The sequence below is a fragment of the Carassius gibelio genome, chromosome A10, assembly GCF_023724105.1.
Source record: "Carassius gibelio isolate Cgi1373 ecotype wild population from Czech Republic chromosome A10, carGib1.2-hapl.c, whole genome shotgun sequence".
In the NCBI taxonomy this organism is placed as follows: Eukaryota; Metazoa; Chordata; class Actinopteri; order Cypriniformes; family Cyprinidae; genus Carassius; species Carassius gibelio.
The window spans coordinates 20,751,238-20,762,160 of NC_068380.1; the positions used below are offsets into that span (position 1 = coordinate 20,751,238).

The window sequence follows — 10,923 nt, forward strand, 5'->3', positions numbered from 1 at the left end:
CATTTCTCAGTTTCCACGCTTGCTCACGCCCCCAAGCCGACCACGCAGCCAATCAGCGTCGCCCAGCCCCTCCCAATCCACAATACTTTATTCTATAGAGACGTTTTGTTATGCAGACTAGTTCGGCTAAAATATCCCCCTGGCAACGCAGCTCTGGGCAAAGAATCACCGGGACAAATAGCAGCGGGCAAGCGGGCAGTTTTTGAGTCATTCAACCCGTCCAAACGTTAAAAGGTAAGTACATCTTTACCTGCTCACTTCTTGAAGCCGCTACTCGACAGCGTGAACTAGTCCTCTTAACAGTTTCTTTGTTTATTCCAGTCAGCCTTGCCAAATAAACCACCGCGGGACTCGAGGGACGCATGTCCTGAGGTAAATTACCTCAGACGCCTCTAAAGCTAACGGCCCTCGATGCGCTTAACCGGAGACACGGCCGTTCACACGCCTCCTTTCGCACATTAAATAGCTCCATAATCTGCCATAACCTGGTGCTGCTACTGAGAGACTCGCACACACGGAGACACTTTGTGGATGATTGAACTTTCTCACTAGGTCTTTGGATATATATCATAGCCACCGACTGCATTTACACACCGAGTGTGTCGTTTACTTGTCCTTTTTGGGATATACGCTCGTCTTATTTATAGTCTAACGCGTCTAAGCTGGTTTTAGTCCAGTCCAGCCGCGAATATCCCAGTACTAGAGACCGTGAAGGCGGCGGAGAGCATCATGAGCCAGGCGGAGATCTCGACGTGCTCGGCGCCGCAGAGAGTGTTCCAGGAGGCGGTGAAGAAAGGCAACACGAAGGAGCTCCATTCACTGCTGCAGAACATGACCAACTGCGAGTTTAACGTTAATTCGTTTGGTCCCGAGGGACAGACAGCGCTGCACCAGTCGGTCATCGACGGGAATCTGGAGCTCGTTAAGCTGCTGGTGAAGTTCGGAGCCGATATACGGCTGGCGAACCGGGAGGGCTGGAGCGCGTTGCACATCGCCGCTTTCGGAGGACACCAAGACATCGTGTTATACCTCATCACCAAGGCCAAGTACTCCTCCGGCGCGCGGTGATCCGGTAGAAGCACACGGAAAGACCGGGCTCGTTTCATCCTAGAGTTTTGATCTGCCAAGCTCGAGTTCCCTTGTACCTTAAAACCAAATGAGGGCTGTAGCCTTTTTCTTTCCCGTGTCAGATCTGGCGATGAGAGGAACTGAAACGCATGCTGTTTGGGATGTGCGTTGGTACTATAGCTTTTTATCGAATGTTGAAGTCATCAGATCTGAACTGTGTGGCTTTACCAGGGCTTGACCTGTTGACCTGTCCACCTGGAGAAACCGAGATAGCACTTGATGCTGTGGCTGAATGCTGGAATAGTTGAAAGAGGTGAACTCCGGAATGATGGCCATCCTCTGTTTTGGCTAAACACTGTCTTTTAATACGAACCGTAAGTCGTTTCATCAATCAAATCGTCTGGCATTGGTGACCAGTGCTGAATTATGTCCTCGAAATAACAAGTGACTTATTCCTAAGTACTGTACACATAGCTTTACTGTGTTTTCTCTGTATAAGTAGTCTATTGGGCTCTGCCTTCACCTAGCAGACGGCTTCCACACAGCTTTCAGGCCAGCGCGACCCATGGTTAACGTGTTACTAAAAACCGCTGCTTTCGCAATTTTTTTTTTTCAAATTCAAATCGTCAGGAAAGTCGCGTTTGGGACACACTTTATAATCTAATTTCAGTATTTTGAATTAACACCCTGGTCATCACTGTGAATACAGGCTGGGTTTGTCTTTTTATTTATGAAGGTACATTAAGATGATGCATTTAAATTATGTTGTGGTTATTTTTTTAAGACTATAGCCTAAGTGTAAAAGTATGTAGGGTGACCTAAAGCTGCTTCGGACTCGTTACAGGCTAAACTGTCCCGTGTGGAGATTTCGCGCCACGGCCACCCACGTGTAGCCTACAACTTTTTTTTTCCCGGGAAATGCGTCCCCTTCCACTTTTATTCTAGTTCTCTGCATCAGCTACCTCGACTTGAAAGTATTCGACAATATCATATGCTCTCTTTCTCAAGCCTTCTACTGAACTGTGCTCAGTTACCCACTAGTGCTTGTTTTTTTTTTTTTTTTTTTTTTTTTTTTATCCAACAGAATCAGTTGGAACTGCTTGGGTCATTTTACTTGATGTTTTTTTTTTTGTTGTTGTTTTTTTTTTACTCTCAGTCTTATTTTTATTTTAATTTTTTTGCAATCTTCACTCGGGACAATTTATCTCCTTGAACCAAAATTAAGATCCATTGGTTATTCAAAAAATTTTTTCTTTCGCCAAGCATGGTTGAGACATTATGTATATATATATATATATATATACACATTATTATTTCAACCAACTGCTTCATTTATGCATTGTCATTTTTGGTTTCTATTGTAGTTACGAAAAGTGTAATGCATTGCATGACTATTAAATGCAGGGAGTTTTGTTGCACATGTGGAGCCTTTTACGCCCCTTGGTGCCTGGTCGGGTAACTGCAGGAGCTGAGGCTTATCAATAGTTACTACTGAGCAGGACTGTACGAACATTGAACATTGAGAAGACTATGACTTCTGTTGCAGGAAACATCGACAGATTCGTTCAGAAAAGACTGCCTGCCGCCTTTAAGAGTCATGGCACCTGATGTTTGTTTCAATGCTGCTTTTATGTCTTTTTTTTTTCTTGATACAATGGCCAACGGTGAGTGAATGAGGACAAATATCAGTTAGATCCATTTTTGTTGTTGTTGTTTTTGCGAGAAGCCCCATGCAGTCGTGTGAGCGTGTGTGATTGCACTCATGTCTTGCCACAGTCCAGTGGCGTTGCTGATGTTTCCAGCCCCCCGTCGCTCTACCTTGGTTAACCAACCGGGAACTCCTCGTACACCTGGAGATGCAACCGATGTGATTCTCACGATCATCTGTTCGACTGGTGTAGGCGGAACAAATATGCATCGCTTGTCTTAAACTTGATATTTTTACTCTTGTTGAAAATATTGCACTGATGACTGTTCTTAATTCGTTGACTTCGAGTCAACATTACATTTTTTCTAAATAGAAAAAAGAAACACAACAAAATACTATTGTATAAATAAAAAGCTCCAGGTTATATTGTCTTTGTTTGTGCGTTACATTGTATAACATTACGTTTGCAAAGATGTTTGTATCTCTGTGATCGTGTGTGTGTATACATATATAGTATATATATATGGATATATAGATGCTGATATCTCAGAGCACTTACTTATTTGAAGTGCTCTCCTCCTGATGTTCATAAAGGGGAATAATACTTGTGATGGTAAGATCATTGTAACAAAAATAAATTGCACGATGTATAGTTGTTTTACCCCACCGTTTGTCATAACATTTATGACATTGGGGTTAAATGGCTGGATAGGTGTATATGAATGAGTAAAAGTGCTGTTGTATTTCTTTTTCTTTTCTTTTGTTTCTGTGGACCAAGTTATTGTTCATCTTGTGTCTCCAGCGAGTGATGCGAATGTTCCTTTGTGCTGACTTCGGCTTTTCTTTTCTCTTTTTTTTTGTTTGTGCGTCTGTTTTGTTTGTCAGTTTTTGAACATTTGTAACACTGTGATTCATGTGCGGTGAGAAAATGAGTGCTGTAATATTTTTATGTATGTATGTGTGTGTGTGTGTGTGTTCAAGCCAGTAAAGAAATAATTAAACCTTCCTCGATGTGTGGCTGTGAACGTTTCTTTCTACCTCAGAGGAAGTATCGGGCTGGTTTGGGCCTCCTCTCTGGGCCAACCTGACCCCAGTTTCCATTCTCTCCTTTTTGTCATTCATTTGAGCTAGTCCTTTCATATGCTGGATAAAAGAGTGCAGGGGGTTGTGGGTAATTTTGTTTTAAAGACGGATCCCCTCCCTGTGTGTTTGTGTGGGTTTTATGTTACTACTCTGTGCATGGAGCAGCTCTCTGCTCCTCTGTTCTGTGGGAGACTCGCAGCGTTTCTTCATAGTTAAAAAAAACATATTCCAGCACTTTAATTGCTTATAGTCATATTCTGTCTCAGTTTTTATTGGTTCAGCTTGAAACACTGACAGATACACATTAGAAATCAAGTCATGTTTGCTGCATTTCATACTAACGTGAAACAAAGAGTTGTACCTCAATACACTTCTGACAGAGTGTTGTTCTCATTTCAGTTCCTGTTCTGATTAATTGGTCCCAAAGTGTTTTTTTGAAATTCACCAAAAAGCCAAAAACTTAATCTGACATCTTCCAGAGGCTGCATTTTATTGCAATAATCCGAACCAAGCAAGTGGAAGAGTAAACAAGAGTTTACTGCATGCTTTTGAAGACAACTCTCACTAGAAGACTGTGACCTCAATGGCATCCTTCTCTGTTTCCACCCCCCTCCATCCCCGGGGCAGGATGTTATTGTTGAGCTGGATTTCCATTGTCCGGCGGCTGAGTTGGCCACCTTCCCAGAGTGCAATAGAGAGGCCCCCTAATAGATTCTTCATGTGCCTCAGTCTCGACACACATCATTGCAGGAATTTGGAAATGATTTTAACAGAGTCCCGTCGCTCTGCGCGCTAGCCTTCCCCCACCGCCAGCTAGAGAGGGAGGGACGTGTAAACCCAACAATGTGAAAAAGAATTTTGTGAATGTACTTGAGAGCGAGAGAGAGAAGGAAACATGCTCCTCTTCTAGCCCCGAGAATGTGAAGTGGTGGCTTGGAGTTGGTGGCTTGTCCTCTTTTGTTTGTAGTTCTGTGCATTGGAATGTTTAGATTTCCCAAACCTTCAGCGTTCCAGAGATCAAAAACGACGTCTTTGCACAGATTCCTGTCAGTAGTTTCACATACTTGCACATCTAATTCCAAAAAAGGCCCCACAACATTGCTCGCCCTGGTGCAAGTACACACATGCAGAGAACAACGTGTTTGCGGCCATGAAAATTGGTGCAGATTCTCAGAAGGAGAGGAACATTATAGCCAGGAGCTGAAAGAAGATGAATGATTGTTGCTCTGGCTTAGTCACGACCACAACTATTACCAGGAAAAGTTCATTTCAAACACAGCATAATCCAATAAATGCACTCATCTGCTGCTGGCAAATGAACTGTAGTGTTCGAGGTGTGATGAGTTTAGTGTTTATATTTGTTCAGCATTTATATTCAGTTTGACGTAGTATTATAAATATAATAATGAACAATTATTACATAAAATAATTAATTAAAATTAATTTACATGAAACAATAATATAACAAATTCACCTTTTTAATTATGATGAATAGCTATTTATCAATGCACATTAAAATTAATATATTATTTCGAAATCATCTAAAAATAGAAATAAATTTTTTGCATAAAAATAAGTTTAGTTGTAGATGGAAGTCGTCTCTATCAAACATTTTATGATTGCAATGACTGTCCAACCTACAATGTCATTTTTCTTTTTATTAAATGATTTTAGTTATTAGTTAGGATTATCTAGACTCAATGCAAATGCAAACTGCTCACTTTTGTTCAATATGAGAAACCCATATTTTAATGCATGTTATTAAACATATAAAACCGAGTTCTCTCATAGTGAAAAGCGAGAGGAAAGATATAGAGAGAATGAAACAGGTGGCTAGGCCTGTCCTTCCTTGCCCTCCTCTCCTGTTTGAACTCTCTTTCATTCTTTCGCTCCGCTCTGTGCTTTTTCAAGCACACAGTGACAAGCGCATTCATTCTCTCGCTCTATTCTGTGCTCTCCTCTTTTTTTGTCCTGCCTGCTGGATTCTGCTTCATCGCTATTCAGCTCCCAGACGGACCACCATTGATTAGAGCCCCCCTACACTCACCCCCCTCCAAAACATACTCTCACACACACACACACACCAGCCGTCTCCACCTCACACACACTGCACTCAGCAGCTGCTATGCTAATGAACCTCGGGAATAGAGAGATGGGGAAATGACAGGGAATCATCAGGATGACTCTTGTCTTCATAACAAACTGAGGTGGAAGAGCTGAGAAATATCACTAAACAACCATATAACAATTTGAAGAATTCAAAGAAACAAAATGTAAAGAAGAAATGTAACGGTATTCTTGTCCTTCAGGCAAAGGTTAAATTAACACATGTGTGTTGGCCTTAAATTTTTATGTAGCGTCTCTCCTTTTACTGTAACTACTAAAACAGGATTTCCCAATCCAAGGCCTGAATAGCATCCAAGCCACATATTGATTCTGGCTAGAAACGGCAGTTAATTATCCACTACTGTTCCTTAACTATAACTCTGTGCATGGCTCTGAAGTGCATTAAAAATGATGAGTGAATGCTCAATTCAAGGATTACAAAACTGCAGAATGTTGCAGACAGGCTCAAATCTGTTTAAAAAGTGCATCTTTATCAGTGACACTAGATCTTCCTATAAAAATAATCGAACTAGCTTGACACATATTAAAATGTTCTTCACCCTAAGAAAAACATGCTTCTCTGTTCACTGAAAGTTTCTTTGGGGAACCAAAAAATGCTTCTTTTATGGCATTCCTGAAATAATAATAATAATAAAAACTTTTGGAAACTTTATTTTTACATTTTGCTGTTTTACTGTACTTTATATTACTGGAATTACAATAAACCATTTTCTACTTCCACAAGCTTCAACTAAATTGGCACAAAAATGTAGTGTGATGTCCAAACAATGAAAAAGAGAGAAGTATGAATCATTGTGAATAAGTAAACAAACACGTAAAAAAATAGCACTAATAAAACATGAGGGGAACACGAGCGCTTTGGTGCTTGGGAGAGGATGCATGAATATGGTTATGTGTATATGGAGCAGGCAGCTGGGGAGAGGCCCCGTCCTCCTCGCTCCTGCTCAGCTATTTAGACGTGTCCCAGAGCGGCGTGACCCAGTGGCCTGCAGGGCGGGGCCACCCATGTGACATCTGCCTTTTTGCGGGAGGGAGTACCCATATGGAGCATACGCGCATTAACACTCGCGCACACATGCATACGTACACACAGCCCTCGTCCTGTCACATCGCTGTACCCTCCTGCTGCCTGCACCTTTTGTTCTGCTATTGTGCATCTCATTCGGTGCTGTTTGCCTCATTCCTGAACAGACCATAAAGAGGGAGGGTGTGGGTGTGTGAGTGTGTGTTTAGGAGGGCATGTCTGGTCAGCGACGCATTCGTGCAACAGGCTACAAGGGCAGGGCACTCCCCTGCCCACACACACACACACACACACACACACACACATAAATAGAGATAAGGTTAAGGAGCCCAGTGCAAGCAGTGGGGTCAGACTTTCTCCTCTCTACACATGTTCAGGTCTCTGTAACCAGAGGGCACTGACCTCACCCAGCTGGATGCTCTGATCTGACTGTTGTCCATATTTGGGTTTATCTTGAAAACTTTAGAATTCAGAAATCAGATTTTAATAAAGGTAAGTTCTTTAGTAAACTAATTTGTCCCATGAATACTATGGATGAACTGAAATTGGTGCAATAATCACACTGTATAAACTTTAGACACTATTTATGCTACAGACATGAATGATTGCTCACTTGGTGCATCTTGTTGTGGAGAGCCATGCTTTTATTTATATGAGCAATACAAATTGCAATTTTCACCTGACAGATAAAGCAGGGGAAGATCCACTACCCATAATATGCATTATTAATGGAAGATGATAGGTGTACCCCAAGTATATGTCCTAGGTCCTTTTTTGTTTCAAAACAAAAGTATTTATTCTACCGACGGAGTGACAGACTCAATTTGAATAGCTTTATTTTATACTGTAAAAAAGCAGTTTGTCTGTGCTGACAAGCATGAACAATACCTCGAATCATGTCATTCTTTGAGGAGAGCTGTGCTTTTTCTTTTCTAAACAATACAATCTACAATTTTAACCTGGTGAATGAAAAACTGAGGGAAAAAATCCACCACATTCTAGAAAGCACTCATTGTGAACGAATTGATATGTGCAAAATACATACTTCTGGGTTTCAAGAAGTTGCTATGTAAGTAGAGATAGACATTTTATTCCATTTTGTGACGTACATCCAAGTGAAACAGAATATCGGAAGACAAAAAAAATGTAGGGTGGGGACCTCTCTTGCTAGTAGTTGTTTGTGAGAAAGGGGTGAAGTGGACTAAATTGGAGTCCAGCATTAGAGAAAAGTTTCAATGGAAAATCCGGTTATGATATTTTAATCAGAAATGACAAGTTCAAAACAAACAAACAAATAAATAAATAAATAAAAATACATGTATGCATTCACAAAAGGATCAATAACATGCATTTAGAAATTGTAGTAGGTCAGTTTCCATTCCATGCTGATTTCAAGCAATTTGCAGTCAACTGTGCAATTCTATGAGCAAAAAAATATTTTGTTGCTGACAACTATTCTAGAACTATGGTTTTGGAAGCATTGACTGCATTTGAAAACAACAGCTTGCCACAAACCTCTTGACCACCACGTCGACACTGTCATGTCTTCTATTGATTGTGAGATCATTCCATATGACCGTGTAAATGTCGACACAGCTCTAGAGTGCAGGAGAGCACTTTAGATCTCGCTCACCAACTCCTCTCCTGCTCCAAATTGTAGCTGAGTACACGCTATGTATGTCACCCTAGTGCTCCTCCTATTGATTGTGAGTGATTGCCTGTATGTACTTATGTCTGGCCATGCCGTCACTCCTTTCGGGCTACACAAGTGAGAGTGTGTGCTGGCAAGTGATTCTGGGGAATAAAGCCCTGGTTGTTTGGAGTGAAACTATGGGTTGTAAGTGAGAGGGGAGATGTGTTTCTGTTTGACTGGGCAGGCTGAATGGGACTATTCAGTAGACCCCCATACTGCAACCCTCTTTTCTCTCCATTGTCATCTCCTCTTCTCTCTGCTGCCCCATACAGCCCAAGACTGAGTGAGAGAGAGGGAGAGAGATGTCTGGGAAAGGAGGGGAGAGGGGGTTGGGATTGACAAGGGAAGAACGAATGGGGACAGAGAGAGATAAAAACATGCTCTACACAGGGTTTTTAAAAACTTATTTAGGGTTGATCCTTCACTTTTGGTTGTCATTGGTTACTTAAAGTATGTATTATTAATGGATAGTAATATGTGTATCCCAAGTATATGTCCTAGGACCTTTTTTGTTTCACTTTTAGCTTTTTCTATGATTTCTTTTTGTCCTACAGATAGAGCGACAGCTTCTATTTATATAGCTTTATATTCTACTCTTAAGAGGATGTTTGTTTTGACAAGCTATTACAATAAGATACATTAAAAAGGATAGTTCACCAAAAATGTGTGATAATATGATAATATGCATATGGGACACAAAAGACTTCAGGAGTGTCAAAGTCGTCATCGGATTGGGTGAATTCTACAGGATTTCCACAAGACGTGTTCTTTAACATTCTGCCTGGAAACAAAGTAACTGTGACGCCAAACCCTCTCACGAAAGAAGAAAGCTGTTGTGTTTACAACTGTGCAGACGAGCGCTTATCATGATCAACTAAATACTGGATTCTCAAAAGTATGTGAAATATTTAAAGTTCGCGGCATAGAATCTTTAAAATATGTCCGAGAGTTTTACTCACCAGTCTGTTATTGTGGTGACATTTCCACTCCTCCAATTGTGACGATAAACTAAACAAACTGATTGGTTTTTTGACATGTCGGTTAAACGGCTTCATGGGCAGGTCTTGGCTAATGAAAGCTGCCTTCAGACCTTGAGTGAGACTACATGATACCAGATGAGGAATAAGGGTTTTATCTAGGTAAACAATCTGCCATTTTCTAAAAAAAAATAAATAAATAAATAATGTATATGCTTTATAAACAGAAATGCCTGCATCACTCGTGATCTTTTCAACATGATTATGTAGTACTTGAAGTCGTAGACGTAGACAAGGCGAGCACTTCTGTTTATAAAGCATATACATTTTTAGTTTAGAGAATGACCGATCATTTCGTATCTTGTAGAGCCCTTTGATGCTGTACTGAAACTGTAAGTTTGACCTTCAACCCTTCGGTAGCTGTAAGTCCACTATAAGGTTAATAATCCTGGATTGTTTTCATCAAAATTTATTTTCGAATGAAGAAAGAGAGATGTAAACATCTTGGATGACATGGGGGTGAGTATATTATCAGGAAATGTTTAATTTGAAAGTGAATGTCGTTCCAAAAAAGTTAGTAGGGCTGGGCGATAAATCGATTTTTTACATCGATTTGTTCGAATGAAAATCAGTTTTCTTTTTAAGAAAGATGTTAATTTCACCCCTCGAAATGAAGAAGACTGCAGCAGCACAAGCAGACCCAGCAAAAGGCAACCTACTTGTTGCGCGACTTGCCAAGCTTTACTTTTGTGGCTCGCATGACAGTAAATAATACGGCACAACAGCTCTCGCGTCCGGTGCAGACAAAGTTACACAGTGTCTGCTTGATTTACAAATAATTTATATATAAAATATAGCTGCAAGCAGAAATTACAGGGTCAAGCACTCTAGCAGCAAGTTGAGGATCTAAGCGTGGCATGGATCATCAGACCAAATGCAACAATGAGCAATAAAAGCAATTTTAGGATGATTCTAATTGAAATGGCTGAAAAATCATAAATACAACCTCTAGTTATCAAGTGGCTTATCAAGTGTGACCAATAGGTGGCGATGTTATCAAATTGATGTGGTGTGTTCAGTGTGAGTTGACAATGACACACACAAAGTTTGGTGTCAATATGCCATAGCATTGCACAGATACAGCTACAAGTGCCATTTTGGCATCATGCCTCAAATTCGTTGCTGTGGTATGCGAAAACGGTTTTGTCTATCAACACAAAATCCATAACTTTTGTCACAGTTTGAAGATCATTTGACTTGATTTTGGTGAAAATTGGACCAACAGTTGATGAGGAGTTCGAAA

At 40.7% G+C, this 10,923-nt stretch overlaps 1 protein-coding gene across 2 annotated transcripts; it reads left to right on the top strand.

The window, feature by feature from the left end:
• Positions 1-80: 80 nt before the first annotated feature.
• nrarpa (NOTCH regulated ankyrin repeat protein a) lies at positions 81-3,722 on the top strand. 2 transcript variants are annotated; one of them, XR_008185574.1, is made up of 3 exons: positions 81-234; positions 322-1,442; positions 2,615-3,722. XR_008185574.1 is itself a non-coding variant. In XM_052608813.1 (2 exons), the coding sequence occupies exon 2, from the start codon at positions 730-732 to the stop codon at positions 1,066-1,068; it is 339 nt and encodes a 112-aa protein (XP_052464773.1). In that variant the 5' UTR covers positions 81-234; positions 322-729; the 3' UTR covers positions 1,069-3,722. The 2 variants fall into 2 exon arrangements, 1 of the variants encoding a protein (XP_052464773.1); XM_052608813.1 differs by having other exon boundaries at positions 322-3,722.
• The last annotated feature ends 7,201 nt before the right edge of the window (positions 3,723-10,923 follow it).

What these genes read in the sequence shown, in the direction of transcription:
- nrarpa (XM_052608813.1), top strand. Translation starts at nt 730, where the DNA reads ATGAGCCAGGCGGAGATCTCGACGTGCTCGGCGCCGCAGAGAGTGTTC.